Source organism: Siphateles boraxobius, unplaced genomic scaffold (genome assembly GCF_051911475.1).
Source record: "Siphateles boraxobius isolate OS27281-9 unplaced genomic scaffold, OSU_SipBor_1 27, whole genome shotgun sequence".
Lineage (NCBI taxonomy): Eukaryota > Metazoa > Chordata > Actinopteri > Cypriniformes > Leuciscidae > Siphateles > Siphateles boraxobius.
This window is the reverse complement of record NW_027508887.1, coordinates 546,539-564,612: the sequence shown is the minus strand read 5'-3', so window position 1 is coordinate 564,612 and position 18,074 is coordinate 546,539. Positions and strand designations below refer to the sequence as shown.

Genomic DNA, 18,074 nt, shown 5'->3' with positions numbered 1-18,074 from the left:
GAATCCAGGACACAGTAAAGGATCTGTAAAGCATTTGATCTGGATATGTTTCTCCAGCATGAGAACCAACTTGGTTTAGTCACAGGACAAAGTTATAATATGGTAAAACTATGAATATTTGTGTTAATTATGAATGCAAAACAGAATCTTCTAGATAAGTGGTTTCAGACTTTTATTTGTCACTGTTTGTACTGTAGTTGTGCAATGAAAGTGATTAAACACTGAGTAATTCCTGACATAGTGATTCTATTGCAAACATGTTCCCGGGAAACCTCATAAACTGTGATCAATAGGCCTACACACACACACACACACACACACACACACACACGGTCACAGTGAGTTGGCACTTTATTTCTTCGATTTAAATAGTTATAAAACTTATAGATTTGCCAAGCTGAAACTGAAAAATAAAAATGAAAGATGAATTTGAATTAATTTCGTTTTTTTTAAACCTTTAAAAAAATTAAAGGTAGTTTGTAACTATGGTAGTACTTTTAGAGGTTAATAACCATTTCGAATATTTAACTTTTTATTAACTGTCTATTAAAAATAAATATATTTCCCGTAATCGCATAAATGATAAAGGGTTTGCTTTTTTTTGTAATTATTTTTTTATTCTGTAAAATTCTTTCAATATTGTAGGTAGGCTACATTGTACTTACAGGAGATGGATTACACATTAACTCACCGGAACATTTCTTAAACATTTCTCAAGCACAAGGAAATAAAACAAAACTTCCTCCTGAGTAAACCGAGGCGCTGAATGTCTCGAACTTAAATAAAGGTGATGCACTAGAGCCTCCTGCTGGTCAACAGCGCTATTATATATATTTACATATATTATTTTTTAAACTTTAATTTATTTAATAATTTGTTTGATTAAAATTATTATACAAGCAATATTACGAGAAAGTGTCTACGTGTTTTACAATGACTTCAATTAAATGCCATTTTTTTATTGATGAGGCGTTTATTAATTGCAGTTAGTAGAGCGCCGCCTGTTGGACAGTATATGTATCGAATATGATAAACACGCATTAGCCTTTCCTCTGGATTTAGTTCTACAGTTAAACTGACTTCCGGTTAATGTCCCTTCTAGCGAATCCGTTCTACTATTCAGAGTCACATGACCTGTGACGTGTGAGCAACGCGGAAGAGAATGCGGAGGTTCAGCGGTGAGACGGAGGAGAATCTCACATGAGTTATTAATCATCAAAGTTTAATAAAATAATCAGATGATCAGATGTAATCACTGTCAGGATGCCGCTGTTGACTCAGAAGAAGCGAATAGAGCGCGTGAACTCAACCGCAGAACTCTTCAGCAAATACCCGCATCTGAAGGTACAAAAATAGTAATCTGATAGGCAATTTAATATTTGAAGTAATATAATACGGCAGTGTGTATGCACAGACTATGATACATAGACAGTCTTTCACTTTATATTTAAAAACTTAACTCGGGTATACAGATACAAAGGTAGAAATCCTTAAAAGTATAACAATAAAACCTCAATACAATCTCAAATATACTTTATAATGTGTGATATATATATATATACATAGATATACGTGTGTGTGTGTGTGTGTGTGTGTGTGTGTGTGTGTGTGTGTGTGTGTGTGTGTGTATTAGATTTTACAGCCCTTTCATGCAACCTATTAATTAGCTCATAAACAGACTACATGTAATATTGGTATATTTTTATGAATTTATTTTCCTCTCTGCAGGACTATTGAAGTGCATTGCAAAAAATGTATAATAATAGATAAAAAGCAAAAAGTTCAAACTTGAATTCCTATATGCATCTTGATGTTAAAAACATATTTTTTTGTCACCATTCACACACACTCTACATATAGAGTTGACAGTACATGACGTCTGTGTGTTCTGTCACATTAATGTGTGTTTCTCTCTTAGGAAAGTGCGAAGCAGTTTGTGTGCAGAAGCCCGGAGCCTGTGGACCCTGAGCAGCTCCTGTACGTCCAGCAGAGAGAGTGTGCGTCCACCACTCCAGCGGACAGTGAGTGTGTGTCATAGGCGTAGCCACGGCTGTGCCAGGGTGTGTCGGTGCCACCCACACTGGCAGCTGGCACACCTAAAAATAGATGCAGAATTATTTTTTAAAGTCTTAATAAAAATGTTTTTCTAAACTTGTACTATTGTTGTTTACTTAAAATATTTGTAAATTTAACATTTATTTTATTTTTTAAATTCTTATCGTTTAAAATTATCTGCCGACATTCGGACTGCTAAACAATCCGCAAACAGCCGCTGACTGTCTGACGGGAACAAGGTTGTGCTTTTGAGGCTCGCGTAGAAGAGGAGAAATGGAAACAATGAGCGCAATTCACACAAAGAAACTTATGAACATACAGCGGTTAAAAAATGTATGTGGAGTTTTTATATTTATAACATATGATACAGTTAAACAACATCACACGACCACGAGTGCTGAATATTACCATCACAATTGAAAATGTGACACTGATTTCATATGACAGTTCAATAAACAAGTAATTAATATCAAGTCACTTACGTTTTAGACACAATATTGACTGTTTTTGTTCTATTTGAGCAGCGAAAATAGTTCAAAACAAAGATCACAGCAGAACCACAGCGCATCTTACCGGAACACATCACCGCGTTACTGAATGATTCAGCGCTTTGAATGAATCGGTTGAGTCAAAGATTCAATGACCCATTAAACAACTGCCTCATTCCTGAACGATTCAGCCGTTTGAACGAATCATTTGAATAAATGACTCAATAACTCACTCATTAAGACGGTCACCTGCCGCCCCCTACTGGTGGTTTAGTTTCGTGTTTAAAAGTAGGCTATCATTCTATTTGTATATTAAAAAAATATTTAAAACAATCTCATAACATTATTTAATGCAGTTGTAATATTTCAGTGTAAATTAATTAATTTGATTGGTAACAGCAATATAGTTTCTTATTATTTAAACTGAATTTATTGGTCAAATTTAAGAATTTAAAATGAAAGATGAAGCATATATTTAAACCGATTAGGGGGAAATGCTCTTTATAAAGGTTAAAATATAATAAATATGCAGATTTTAATATGTAAAAGCTGACTGACCACTGATGAGAATATTGCTTCAGAATAAATTGTATTCACAACACACACAAAAATCCCTTTTTTTTCTGGACAAGCAATTTTTTTACTTGGACAAGTGAATGACCGATTTACTTGTTCGAACGACAAGCACATGAAAAGCCTTAATGTTGAGCCCTGAGTTATATTTTATATAGTATTATGTTTATGTGGCGAGCCTGATTATAGTTTTACACATCAGCCCAGTATATTCTGTAAAGTTAGTGAGTGTGTGTGTGTGTGTGTGTGTGTGTGTGTGTGTGTGTGTGTGTGTGTGTGTGTGTGTGTGTGTGTGTGTGTGTGTGTGTGTGTGTGTGTGTGTGTGTGTGTGTGTGTATGTGTGCGATGATCTGATGACGTCTGTCAATCAAACAGACACTGATGTTTCCCTTTCCTCAGATTCGGTCTCCATCCTGGGCTCTGATGATGCCACAACATGCCATTTAGTCGTGATCCGACACACAGGTGACACGAAACCTTCTTCAGATCAACATCTGATGCCATTTCAGTGCATGTACAAGTGTGTGATCCTGTGCTTCTTCTGTTCTGAAGGCAGTGGAGCGACATGCCTTGCTCACTGTGATGGTTCCAGCACATGCACTGAAGTTCCTCTTATAGTCAATGCCGTCACTTCTAAAAGCAACCCTGATAAAGACGGCAGGTGCTGTAGATCTTCATGCATCACTCGACTCAAATGGGGTTTTCACATATATAATGACTTTAGGTGTGTGTGTGTGTGTGTTCAGACTGGAGCTGCATCTTGTCGGGGGTTTCGATGACGATAAGAACACCTCTCACTCACTCAGCCTTAGTATTCTGGGTACGTTGTGTACAAACGTGTGATGAAGACGAAACGCTCACTGTGAGATCAGAAGATGAGTGTGTGTTGTTTTACAGCTGCCTTTCAGAAGCAGAAGGAAGACGTTCACCTGGAGACGTGCTGTATCACAGGTCAGACGAGCGCTCCTGCTGGTCACTGTCTGTTGTTTCTCGATATTCACCTTAAAGGGTCATTATTATTATTAATATAATAGCAGTAATATTCGAATATGTGGATTTGATACCTTAATTTTCAGTTTTATCAAATATAACAAAAACATATTTAAAACAAACGTAATCACATTATTTGATATATAAAGATGATTTCATATGATTCATAATCCAAATTGAGTCACATTTAACCAATTGAGTCACCAAATGTGTATTCGTTCGTTACAGCAAAGTAATTTTATCTAGTCATTATCTGATATATTAGTTATGCACATTATTCACTGGACAATCAGAGGAACAAGTATATATTTGTGGAGTTTGAAGGAGAATCTGAATTATGAAGTGAAATGAAGAATCATATTTAGCTCATTAATTAAAACAGAGCGATTATTAAAAAAGTTTTATCGCACTGTCCAAACTGACCATAGAGCGTCGCAACACTACGTGTTTTAGGGAGTAATTGTGATATTATCATCTTTGATATTGCTACAAGGGTCGTGTAGTTACCCACAATAATGATTCACAGGCACTTCATTCAATAAAATATCAGGTTATGTTGTTTTACTTAAAGGGGCCGTATGTAGAGTTCAGAAACCTGTGTTATAGCGCCACCGGTGGCCGTTATAGTGAACTACAGCAGATCTTACCGCTCGTGCTCATGTGATGTACAGAGACTGAATGGGATTCAAGACCCTGATATTCTCACGGCGAAGGTCTTTTTGTTCTTCACTTAGAAGTAAAAATAAGTTGGAAATACAATAGCAGTGATGAACTGTTAACGAACATCCAGACGCCGTCCACACTGAGAGTGACGTTTAGATGAATCTGTGAATGTGTGCTGCGCTCTTTCCTCTCAATAACAGAATAAACAAGAAAAATGCCAGCGGTGAGAAACAGCAGTTCAGAAATCATCTGATCATAGAGATGTGGATGTTTTCAGCAGATTTTAGATTGACCGGCATCATGACGACAGATTAGCACATTAATATCACACTGTTATGATAGTTTATTTACGATTATAGACTATATGGAACTGATTGTATTTTTTTGAATTAATCCCTTTTCCATGCATGACACATTGACATTACAGTACAGAATTGCTCTTTCAGCATTATCCTGAACACTGTAAGTATTAATTTCATGTGTGAATGATAGAGAGGCTCTCGGGAGTTTAACCGTCACATCCTTTTGATTTTCCCGGCAAAAACGTTTTGAAACCTTCACATAAAAATCAGTCTACAGGCTGTTACTGTTATAGACAAACTCAGAAGTCGAGGAATGTCTCGTTTTTTAAGTTTCAGTACAAGCTGTTCACACATTAGCAATAAAAAAAGTGATTAATGCATGAAAATTCTTACATATAGCCCCTTTAAAGTGATAGTTCACCCTTATAATGTAAACCTGTGTAATGTTATTCTTTCTGTTGACCAAAAAAAAAAAAAATCCTATGATGAAACCACATCGAAAAAAAGCAATGGAAAAGTAGTCATTACAATTAATTTATTATATTCCAAATCGGGAGGTTAAATTATGCTTTATGACAGGAACATACTCAATATTCATTATTCATGGAAAATTGTCCTTTCCTTGAATACCAGCTTAAATTGTACATTTGCACATTGTGTTTTCTTCACTTCTTTGAGTGTGTTCTTCAGCTGATGTATGATGAATGATCATAACTGTGTTTCTTCAGAGATGAATGACGTGATCAGAGATGGGGTTCATCGGCCGGCGGTGTACGGGATAGGTAATAATGATGTCCTTGTTATCTGAGGTGTGCATTTACATTATGAATTGAATGTGTTGAAAGAGAAATACAGGGCGACGCACAATAATATAAAATACACTAATAAAGACAGATTTTTCAGTGTCCTCACCAGTTTCACCCAACAATAAACAAAGTGTGACCAGTGCAGTCAAACTGTGATAAATATTGTGATTGCAATTTATTTAATTTTTTAAAGCTCCAGGTTTGTGCTTGTTCAGCCAAAATTTGTGTGATGACATTATTTGGGCAATAAAATAATAATTATTATTATTACAATATTTATTATTTAATGATGATTATTATTACTAAATATATTGATATATTTCTCTATAAAATAAAATAAAATATTAATTTACTATTATTTATTTAAATGAGTATATTAAGAAAAATAATGTAATAATAACATAATTTCACAGTAAAACTGTATAATTTCTTCATTTTTCAAATGTTAAACTATCAAGCTTTTATTTTATTTAAACCATTTTTGTTAGCTAGTTTATAAGCGTTTCAAGCCACATCAGTGTTATTCCGTTAATCGTGCCGCTGTACATGTGTGTGTTTCTGTGTGATGCAGGGGTGAACGTTAAAACCGGTCACGTGTTTCCCGCCTCGTTTGCGTGTCGAGGGCCGGCGGAGGAGCTCAGATCCGCTCGCACCATCTCCGGTGGACAGGTACACAGATCACACAATCTCTCTCAAATGTAGCGCTCATTACAAAGACTCTGATTGGTCAATCGTATCATCATGCAGTCAGATATGAGTAGAGTAGCCGAACTGATGTACTCTCGGTCTAACCGGATGAACCGGATAATATGTTCTGATCTAATCTGACCTGTAATGCCTGAATCATAATCATACACTGTTGGCTCGTTGGCGAGAGGAGAACTGAGCGACTGAGTCTGGTTTCTCACAAGGGTTTTCTTTCTCCATTCTGTCACTGATGGAGTTTTGGTTCTTTTCCACTGTCGCCTTAGTCTTTTAGCTTGCTTAGTTGGGGACATTTAATTTAATTTGGGGGGGAAATCACGTTATTAAATAAATGTTTTTCTCCAAAACACGTTGGCTACAATTATTGGCACCCCTATAATTTTTTTACGAGTAAAATATGTCTGAAGTATATTCCCATTAATATTTACATTTTTTAGCACACCAGGGTGACTAGGAACATGACATTGTCCAGCCATGACTTCTTGTTTCACATGAGTTTAAATATGAGGAAACACAAATGCCAAATCCCCTTAATCATGCATCACAATGAGTAAAACCAAAGAATATAGTTCTGATGTGCATCAAAGGATTGTTGACCATCACAAAAGAGAAAGTGGCTGTACGAAAATAGCTTAAGAATTGAAAATCCCCATTTTGACCATCAGGGCAATAACTAAGAAGTTCCAATCAACTAAAGATGTTATGAATCTGCCAGGAAGAGGACGTGTGTCTATATTGCCTTAATGCACGGTGAGGAGGAGAGTTTGAGTGGCCAACAACTCTTCGAGGATCACAGATGGAGAATTGCAGAGATTACTTGAGTCTTGGGGTCAGAAAGCCTGAAAAAAAATATCAAACAACCCCTACATCACCACATGTTGTTTGGGAGGGTTTCAAGAAAAATCCTCCTCGCTCGTCCAAAAACAAACTCCTGCATATTCAGTTTTCAGACACGACTGGATCTTTAAAAGGGACCGGATTCTGTGGTCAGATGAAGCAAAAAAAGGGCTTTTTGGCAGCAAACCCACCAGATGTGTTTGGTACTAACAGGAATAAAAAGTACCCCATGCCCACGGTTAAATATACTGCTGGATCTTATATGTTGTGGGCATATTTTTTTGATGGAGGTCCTGGACTTCTTGTTCAGATACATGGTATTATGGATTCTAGCAAATAACAACAGATAAAAAATCTAAACCTGACGCCTTCTGCTAGAAATATTACAATGACCCGTGGTCGGATCTTCCATTAGGACAACGGTTCATAACGATTCTGTTTGGAGTAATGGTCTCTGATCTCAGGTCAGTTGTTCTCCAAACTCATCAGGCATCATAGGAGAAAACTCAGAGCTGTTCTCTTGGCAAAAGGAGGTTGTAAAAAGTATTTAGTAACAGGGAGCCAATAATTATGGCCAGCGTGTTTTGGGGAAATGTGATTTCTCCCCCACTTTCAATTATTTTACTTCAATGAAAGGTTAGATTTTTGCACATTTTTTGAATGAAAGATCATAAAGATAAACAATGCAGATTTATTTTTTTGAGTATTTTTGTATCATATTTACCAGGGGTGCCATTAATTCTGACCATGACTGTAAATGAATAACCTTTTTACAACAAAACTGAACCTTCACTTAACTTACTTAAGCTGGACTGTGATGCCATTTTCTTCTAGAAACGAACTTTGTTGCATTATTTTCCTGTTATCTCTGTAAAGCTGCTTTGAAACGATCTGCATTTCTTTAAAAAGCGTTGTATAAATAAAGGGGAGTTGACTGTATCTGTTATTGTCAGATGGTTGAAGTGTATGACTCCAGCCGAGAGCTGGTGAGGATCGGCCCATGCCATTGGACGCCGAACGAAGACATGGGCGTCTGGCTTTCTCAAGATGATGAAACCATCCTCCAGGTCTGAACGCCCTTCAGAGTTTACACACATGCTTCTGTTGACTGTCATATTTGATGCATCAGGCTCACTTTTTTCTGGTACAGTTTTATTCAGAGACTCAAACTGAGCAAAAATATGTAATTTGGTGCAGATGCTGATATTTATATGGACAAAAGTAAGATGGAATTCTAATGCTTGTAATGTAAATCAATGAGATCGTCGAACAGTATAGCAGATACTGTCATAAAATCATATACATATTAATATCTGCCTATAATGTCTTAAGATGATTTTTAAATGCTTAGTTTTATGTTTTAAAACATATAATGCAATGCAATACAATGATGATTGAGAGATGAACAAATAAACCTTCCTCAAAAGCCTGATGATCATATTTGATACTCATGATTTTATAAATAAAAAATGATGAATAATCAAGTAAACCTCAGTCGCTTCTTGCTTCAGTCCAGTAAGTGTTCATCTTAAAATATCACTAAAAATATTAGTTATTCTTGCTTTTACCTGATCAAATCAGTGCAGATTTGACATCAGAAAGACAAGAGAAGCTCGAGCTGAAGGAGGACGTTTGTACATTTATACTGAAAGACTTTTACTGTGTTAAAAAGTCTAAACTGTCAATCAGAGGACAGGATTGTAGATCGATCGTGTGCGACCGGTTTATCAGATCATTTAGAAATGTTTAATGTTGCTTGATGTGTGTTCAGTCATTAATCAGATCTGCAGGATGAAAAGCGAAGCTCATTAATGTCTGTTTGTCCTTCAGTTTTTGTCCACGTCTCCGTGTGCAGAACCTCCTCACTTCATCCAGCACATCAAATCCACCATCCAGTTCCTGCTGGATCATCCCAACGCAGACGAGCTGTTCCCCGGCGGACAGGCGCAGCTCTACCGGCGCTCTGAGGAGGGGGGGTGGGCGAGAGTTTGACCTCTGATGGTGGGGGAGTCTGATCTCTGAGGAGGGGGGGTGGGCGAGAGTTTGACCTCTGATGGTGGGGGAGTCTGATCTCTGAGGAGGGGGGGTGGGCGAGAGTTTGACCTCTGATGGTGGGGGAGTCTGACCTCTGAGGAGGGGGGGTGGGCGAGAGTTTGACCTCTGATGGTGGGGGAGTCTGATCTCTGAGGAGGGGGGGGAGTCTGACCTCTGAGGAGGGGGGGGGGGGGGTTTGACCTCTGATGGTGGGGGAGTCTGACCTCTGAGGGGGGGAGTCTGACCTTTGAGGGGGGGGGGTCTGACCTCTGGGGGGGGCTGGGGGATTCTGACCTCTGAGGAGGGGGGGGGGAGAGAGTTTGACCTCTGATGGCGGGGGAGTCTGACCTCTGAGGGGGGGGGCTGGGGGAATCTGACCTCTGAGGAGGGGGGGGGTCTGACCTCTGAGGAGGGGGGGGTGAGAGTTTGACCTCTGATGGTGGGGGAGTCTGACCTCTGAGGAGGGGGGGTGGGCGAGAGTTTGACCTCTGATGGTGGGGGAGTCTGATCTCTGAGGAGGGGGGGGGGAGTCTGACCTCTGAGGAGGGGGGGGGGGTTTGACCTCTGACGGTGGGGGAGTCTGACCTCTGAGGGGGGGAGTCTGACCTTTGAGGGGGGGGGGGGGTCTGACCTCTGGGGGGGGCTGGGGGATTCTGACCTCTGAGGAGGGGGGGGGGTGAGAGTTTGACCTCTGATGGCGGGGGAGTCTGACCTCTGAGGGGGGGGCTGGGGGAATCTGACCTCTGAGGAGGGGGGGGGGGTCTGACCTCTGAGGAGGGGGGGGTGAGAGTTTGACCTCTGATGGTGGGGGAGTCTGACCTCTGAGGGGGGGGGGGGGGGGTCTGACCTCTGTGGGGGGGGGGGGTCTGACCTCTGTGGGGGGGGGCTGGGGGAGTCTGACCTCTGAGGGGGGGGGAGTCTGACCTCTGATGGTGGGGGAGTCTGACCTCTGAGGAGGGGGGGGGGTCTGACCTCTGAGGGGGGGGCTGGGGGAATCTGACCTCTGAGGAGGGGGGGGGTCTGACCTCTGAGGGGGGGCTGGGGGAATCTGACCTCTGAGGGGGGGGGAGTCTGACCTCTGATGGTGGGGGAGTCTGACCTCTGAGGAGGGGGGGGGGGGCTGGGGGAATCTGACCTCTGAGGAGGGGGGGGGTCTGACCTCTGTGGGGGGGGGCTGGGGGAGTCTGACCTCTGAGGGGGGGGGAGTCTGACCTCTGATGGTGGGGGAGTCTGACCTCTGAGGAGGGGGGGGGGTCTGACCTCTGAGGGGGGGGCTGGGGGAATCTGACCTCTGAGGAGGGGGGGGGGTCTGACCTCTGAGGAGGGGGGGGTGAGAGTTTGACCTCTGATGGTGGGGGAGTCTGACCTCTGAGGGGGGGGGATTCTGACCTCTGTGGGGGGGGGGGTCTGACCTCTGTGGGGGGGGGCTGGGGGAGTCTGACCTCTGAGGGGGGGGGGGAGTCTGACCTCTGATGGTGGGGGAGTCTGACCTCTGATGGTGGGGGAGTCTGACCTCTGTGGGGGGGGGCTGGGGGAGTCTGACCTCTGAGGGGGGGGGGGCTGGGGGGGGGGCTGGGGGAACCTGGAACACTAATCTGGAACCTGTGAAGGACATTTCTGTGCAGAGTGAAATATATGGTTTTATTAATGCGTGTTTTCAAAGACACCCCTTACATCATTACAAAAGCCTATTAACTTTTATTTCTATTTTATTTCATATGTGTACATGCATCATCAGACGTGTCCTTTATTTTGAAGTGATATGATCTCATGTTGTTTTTTTCCTAACATCCAGCTTCGTCTCATTTGCTCTTTATGAATTCATTTGAGAATCTGTAAATAAAGAGTTTGTGTCCTTTGAGGAGAAATAAGAGAATTAAAATTCTGTTACCAGAGGAAACATGGTGTTCTGTATATTGAGTCCTTTATGTAATAATAACAATGGAAATACATTCATCTTTAGGAAGAAACGGAATGAAATTAATCTGTTTATTGACAGATTTTGTAGAAGAAATGTTTGAAATACAATGAAATATGAATGTACTAAAGTACAACATATCTGTATTTAATATGTATGATAGGCTAACTTTTTCCCTATAATTTCAAAAATGAAACAAAAAATGTGAAATATTAGAAAATAATCAACTCATTGTTTTAGGCAACAGAAATTATAATTCATATATTATAAGGTGCTACATGTGATAATAACATTTATAATGGCAACACTCTAGGGTTAGAGAAGTGTCCTACAAAATGCTAATATTTTATTATGAAAATTAACCATATACATGGAAATTGTCCATGCGCCTTTATGGCCAACTGTTAATAATTAATTTACATGGATAAAGTATTGCACAAAGTTCATAAATGAACATATTTTACACGGAAGGAAGGCTACAGAAGAACTACCAACTATCAAGACGAGGTATGCTGATATATAATATAAAATATTAATTTTTTCTTCTTGTTTGATATGTTTTCTGTGCTTGCATGTTTGAAAAACTTTCCAAAAAGTGTATTCGGTCGTTGCATAAGCTTTTGTTTAGGTTAGGTTCACTTAGTTTTCTTTTTTCATATAATCCCTTTGGGGGAAATCTTTAAACAAATTAGTGTTTTTTAGTTCTGTGATTACTAGGCATTGCGTAATGTTTTTAAAACATGATAAAATGGCTGTGTGTATTAAGTGATAGTTTTGTATTAAGTTAAGTTTTCTTATTATCAGTTTCCATGAGGTGCAAAAGCTTCACACACTGAGATCATGGGCGCTGCACCTTCTAAAGGTAGGGGAATTTTATTTCAGCAATAAAATAAATTTGATTAGACACCTACCGTATTTATTAGAAGAGAATCATGGCAATTTTTTCCCACAAGATAATGAACTGATTGAGAAAAAGGAAAATCCATGTTGTGAAAGTGAGCTCAGGCAGAGACGTGGAAGTTTGCAGAACAACACTCATAACTGTGAGTATTTCTCCACTAAACCTGCAACCTCTCACAATTACTAGAGGCACTGATTTATGAGTGTTATTTTCTTTTACAGTTAGAAATTACAAAGAAGATTCAGAAGAGAAGACGCAGAGAGTTTACATTGAACTCCACAGATTTGTAGTGATATTGATGGTTGTAGTTGCAGCTCTTATTGGTTCAGTTGTTGGAGCTCAAAATGGAGTTTCCGGATCTTGCAAGGGAATAATCTCTGGTGTTCTTGTCGGGATTATACTTTCAAAATTGATGTCAATAATTCATGGCAACATATGATTTTACATTACTTTAACTCATAACGCCTAAACTGTTAAAAAATATTTTCATGATTTATGGTCACAAATTTTCTTTTGTCAAACCAACTTGTGGTTTAGATAACATCATATTTTGAGTTTCTGTTTATTAAACCGATCTCCTTCATTGTATTAACTAAATTTTTTAATTTCAATGAACTCAAAATTATAAGGCAACCAGGTAATTTACTTTTTTAAGTTGAACCAACAATATTTTCTTACTAGCCAAGTTGATTGTACTTAAACATTTAAGGCAGCAACTAAACTTACATTTATTTTTTACAGTGTACATTTACATTAAAATGTATTCACGCTTTTATCCAACCTAAAGCAACACATCGTTGATCAGATACAAGCTGGTACACACATTAAAGCGGAAACAGTCCAGAATAGTATTTTTCAATGTTATTAAGTATATATTTCAGAATGTGCATATATAAGTTGTCACATTTCATGCGTTAGTCATCGTCTGCACTACATGTCCCATCATCCTCTCTGACTCACACCTGCACCGTTACCCGCACCTGCCAGCGATCATCATCGTCATCACCCACCGTGTTCAGCTGTTATCACCTGGTCTTCATTGTTCATCTGTGTATTTAAGTTCCTCTCTGTTCTGTGTTCACGTCGGTTATTGTATGTGTTACATTGTGTGTGCGTGTACTCTTCGTCTTCTGGATTAAACCACTGTTGTTTGGATTTAGTTCGTCGTTGTGAACTCTTTTGAATTTGCCACACGCAGCCCCGTGACAGAATAACATTTTCTTTTCCCCGGCTTTTTAGTTAAATTTTTGTTTTGTTTTTCAATATGGATATCCCCGCTGTACTCCTTTTGTGTTTAGAGCAGGGGGAACAAACATTGGAGGACCACACGCGGACCTTTCTCGAGACTGCGTATTTGACTCACTACCCGGACTTCTGCCTCTGCACGTTCTACGAGGTGAGCTTGAACGCCTCATGCATGGAGCAGTTGAGCGGAGAAGGTCCGCGGGATAATTTCGCTGCCTTTGTGGAGTGGGTGCTAGCGAGGTGTAACTCTCCCTTCATGGTCTGCCTAGGAGAAGAGGATCTCGCCAGTGCCCTTACAGAGTCTCGTCCTGTCGAGCCTGAGTTCCTTCACGTCATGTTCACCGAGCCAGAGCTTCACGTCATGCCTGCCGCGCCGGAGACCGTTCACGTCATGCCTGCCGCGCCGGAGACCGTTCACGTCATGCCTGCCGCACCAGAGACCGTTCACATCATGCCTGCCGCGTCAGAGACCGTTCACGTCATCCCTGCCGCGCCAGAGACCGTTCACGTTATGCCCTCCGCCCCAGAGACCGTTCACGTCATTCCTGCCGCGCCAGAGACCGTTCACGTCATTCCTGCCGCGCCAGAGACCGTTCACGTCATTCCTGCCGCACCAGAGACCGTTCACATTATTCCTGCCACGCCAGAGACCGCTCACGTCATTCCTGCCGCGCCAGAGACCGTTCACGCCATTCCTGCCGCGCCAGAGACCGTTCACGTCATTCCTGCCGCGCCAGAGACCGTTCACGTCATTCCTGCCGCGCCAGAGACCGTTCACGTCATGCCTGCCGCGCCAGAGACCATTCACGTCATTCCTGCCGCCCCAGAGACCGTTCACGTCATTCCTAACGCACCAGAGACCGTTCACGTTATTCCTGCCGCGCCAGATACCGTTCACGTCATGCCTGCCGAGCCAGAGACCGTTCACTTCATTCCTGCCGCGCCAGAGACCGTTCACGTCATGCCATCCGCGCCAGAGACCGTTCATGTCATTCCTGCCGCGCCAGAGACCGTTCACGTTATTCCTGCCGCGTCAGAGACCGTTCACGTCATGCCTGCCGAGCCAGAGACCGTTCACTTCATTCCTGCCGCGCCAGAGACCGTTCACGTCATGCCTTCCGCGCCAGAGACCGTTCATGTCATTCCTGCCGCGCCAGAGACCGTTCACGTCATGCCTGCCGCGCCAGAGACCGTTCACGTCATGCCTGCCGCACGAGAGACCGTTCACGTCATGCCTGCCGCGCCAGAGACCGTTCACGTCATTCCTGCCGCCCCAGAGACCGCTCACGTCATTCCTAACGCACCAGAGACCGTTCACGCCATGGCTGCCGAGCCAGAGACCGTTCACTTCATTCCTGCCGCGCCAGAGACCGTTCACGTCATGCCTTCCGCGCCAGAGACCGTTCACGTCATTCCTGCCGCGCCAGAGACCGTTCACGTCATTCCTGCCGCACCAGAGACCGTTCACGTTATTCCTGCCACGCCAGAGACCGCTCACGTCATTCCTGCCGCGCCAGAGACCGTTCACGTCTTTCCTGCCGCGCCAGCGGGCGCTCACGTAATTCCTGCCGCGCCAGAGACCGTTCACGTCTTTCCTGCCGCGCAAGAAACCGTTCACGTCATGCCTGCCGCGCCAGATACCGTTCACGTCATTCCTGCCGCCCCAGAGACCGTTCACGTCATTCCTAACGCACCAGAGACCGTTCACGTTATTCCTGCCGCGCCAGATACCGTTCACGTCATGCCTGCCGCGTCAGAGACCGTTAACGTCATGCCTGCCGAGCCAGAGACCGTTCACTTCATTCCTGCCGCGCAAGAAACCGTTCACGTCATGCCTGCCGCGCCAGATACCGTTCACGTCATTCCTGCCGCCCCAGAGACCGTTCACGTCATTCCTAACGCGCCAGAGACCGTTCACGTTATTCCTGCCGCGTCAGAGACCGTTCACGTCATGCCTGCCGAGCCAGAGACCGTTCACTTCATTCCTGCCGCGCCAGAGACCGTTCACGTCATGCCTTCCGCGCCAGAGACCGTTCATGTCATTCCTGCCGCGCCAGAGACCGTTCACGTCATGCCTGCCGCGCCAGAGACCGTTCACGTCATGCCTGCCGCACCAGAGACCGTTCACGTCATGCCTGCCGCGCCAGAGACCGTTCACGTCATTCCTGCCGCCCCAGAGACCGCTCACGTCATTCCTAACGCACCAGAGACCGTTCACGCCATGGCTGCCGAGCCAGAGACCGTTCACTTCATTCCTGCCGCGCCACAGACCGTTCACGTCATGCCTTCCGCGCCAGAGACCGTTCACGTCATTCCTGCCGCGCCAGAGACCGTTCACGTCATTCCTGCCGCACCAGAGACCGTTCACGTTATTCCTGCCACGCCAGAGACCGCTCACGTCATTCCTGCCGCGCCAGAGACCGTTCACGTCTTTCCTGCCGCGTCAGCGGCCGCTCACGTAATTCCTGCCGCGCCAGAGACCGTTCACGTCTTTCCTGCCGCGCAAGAAACCGTTCACGTCATGCCTGCCGCGCCAGATACCGTTCACGTCATTCCTGCCGCCCCAGAGACCGTTCACGTCATTCCTAACGCACCAGAGACCGTTCACGTTATTCCTGCCGCGCCAGATACCGTTCACGTCATGCCTGCCGCGTCAGAGACCGTTAACGTCATGCCTGCCGAGCCAGAGACCGTTCACTTCATTCCTGCCGCGCAAGAAACCGTTCACGTCATGCCTGCCGCGCCAGATACCGTTCACGTCATTCCTGCCGCCCCAGAGACCGTTCACGTCATTCCTAACGCACCAGAGACCGTTCACGTTATTCCTGCCGCCCCAGATACCGTTCACGTCATGCCTGCCGCGTCAGAGACCGCTCACGTCATGCCTTCCGCGCCAGAGACCGTTCATGTCATTCCTGCCGCGCCAGAGACCGTTCACGTCATGCCTGCCGCACCAGAGACCGGTCACGTCATGCCTGCTGCGCCAGAGACCGTTCACGTCATTCATGCTGCCCCAGAGACCGTTCACATCATTCCTAACGCACCAGAGACCGTTCACGTTATTCCTGCCGCGCCAGATACCGTTCACGTCATGCCTGCCGCGTCAGAGACCGTTCACGCCATGCCTGCCGAGCCAGAGACCGTTCACTTCATTCCTGCCGCGGCAGAGACCGTTCACGTCATTCCTGCCGCGCCAGAGACCGTTCACGTCATTCCTGCCGCACCAGAGACCGTTCACGTTATTACTGCCACGCCAGAGACCGGTCACGTCATTCCTGCCGCGCCAGAGACCGTTCACGTCTTTCCTGCCGCGCCAGCGGCCGCTCACGTCATTCCTGCCGCGCCAGAGACCGTTCACGTCTTTCCTGCCGCGCAAGAAACCGTTCACGTCATGCCTGCCGCGCCAGATACCGTTCACGTCATGCCTGCCGCGTCAGAGACCGTTCACGTCATGCCTGCAGAGCCAGAGACCGTTCACTTCATTCCTGCCGCGCCAGAGACCGTTCACGTCATGCCTTCCGCGCCAGAGACCGTTCATGTCATGCCTGCCGCGCCAGAGACCGTTCACGTCATTCCTGCCGCCCCAGAGACCGTTCACGTCATTCCTAACGCACCAGAGACCGTTCACGTTATTCCTGCCGCGCCAGATACCGTTCACATCATGCCTGCCGCATCAGAGACCGTTCACGTCATGCCTGCCGAGCCAGAGACCGTTCACTTCATTCCTGCCGCGCCAGAGACCGTTCACGTCATGCCTTCCGCGCCAGAGACCGTTCACGTCATTCCTGCCGCACCAGAGACCGTTCACGTCATTCCTGCCGCACCAGAGACCGTTCACGTTATTCCTGCCACGCCAGAGACCGCTCACGTCATTCCTGCCGCGCCAGAGACCGTTCACGTCTTTCCTGCCGCGCCAGCGGCCGCTCACGTCATTCCTGCCGTGCCAGAGACCGTTCACGTCTTTCCTGCCGCGCAAGAAACCGTTCACGTCATGCCTGCCGCGCCAGAGACCGTTTACGTCATGCCTGCCGCGTCAGAGACCATTCACGTCATGCCTGCCGCGCCACAGACCGTTCACGTCATGCCTGCCACCCCAGAGACCGTTCACGTCATGCCTGCCGCGTCAGAGACCGTTCACGTCATGCCTGCCGCGCCAGAGACCGTTCACGTCATGCCTGCCGCGCCAGAGACCGTTCCCGTCATTCCAGCCGCGCCAGAAATCATTCACGTCATGCCTGCCGCGCCAGAGACCGTTCACGTCATTCCTGCCGCGCCAGAGACCGTTCACGTCATTCCTGCCGCGCCATAGACCGTTCATGTCATTCCTGCCACGCCAGAGACCGTTCACGTCATTCCTGCCGCGCCAGAGACCGTTCACGTCATTCCTGCCGCACCAGAGACCGTTCACGTTATTCCTGCCACGCCAGAGACCGCTCACGTCTTTCCTGCCGCGCCAGAGACCGCTCACGTCATTCCTGCCGCGCCAGAGACCGTTCACGTCTTTCCTGCCGCGCCAGCGGCCGCTCACGTCATTCCTGCCACGCCAGAGACCGCTCA

At 45.0% G+C, this 18,074-nt stretch overlaps 1 protein-coding gene and 1 long non-coding RNA gene across 2 annotated transcripts; both read left to right on the top strand.

The window, feature by feature from the left end:
- Positions 1 to 1,127: 1,127 nt before the first annotated feature.
- ntan1 (N-terminal asparagine amidase) lies at positions 1,128 to 9,412 on the top strand. Its single transcript, XM_077245603.1, has 10 exons — positions 1,128 to 1,344; positions 1,919 to 2,021; positions 3,516 to 3,581; positions 3,669 to 3,777; positions 3,863 to 3,936; positions 4,014 to 4,067; positions 5,800 to 5,853; positions 6,449 to 6,546; positions 8,373 to 8,486; positions 9,250 to 9,412. Exons 1-10 carry the CDS (start codon positions 1,264 to 1,266, stop codon positions 9,409 to 9,411), a joined length of 915 nt encoding a protein of 304 aa, XP_077101718.1. The 5' UTR covers positions 1,128 to 1,263; the 3' UTR covers position 9,412.
- A 2,451-nt stretch (positions 9,413 to 11,863) lies between these two features.
- On the top strand, positions 11,864 to 12,728 carry LOC143752924 (uncharacterized). The gene is made up of 3 exons (XR_013207412.1): positions 11,864 to 11,878; positions 12,176 to 12,414; positions 12,494 to 12,728. It is a non-coding gene; the product is annotated as an uncharacterized LOC143752924 (long non-coding RNA).
- Positions 12,729 to 18,074: the final 5,346 nt, after the last annotated feature.

Bases quoted from the DNA above. Each gene is read 5' to 3' on its own strand.
- ntan1 (XM_077245603.1), top strand. From the start codon at position 1,264: ATGCCGCTGTTGACTCAGAAGAAGCGAATAGAGCGCGTGAACTCAACC. The intron at 3,778-3,862 runs GTGCTGTAGATC...GTGTGTGTTCAG, and splicing joins AACCCTGATAAAGACGGCAG to ACTGGAGCTGCATCTTGTCG. The intron at 8,487-9,249 runs GTCTGAACGCCC...TTTGTCCTTCAG, and splicing joins ATGATGAAACCATCCTCCAG to TTTTTGTCCACGTCTCCGTG.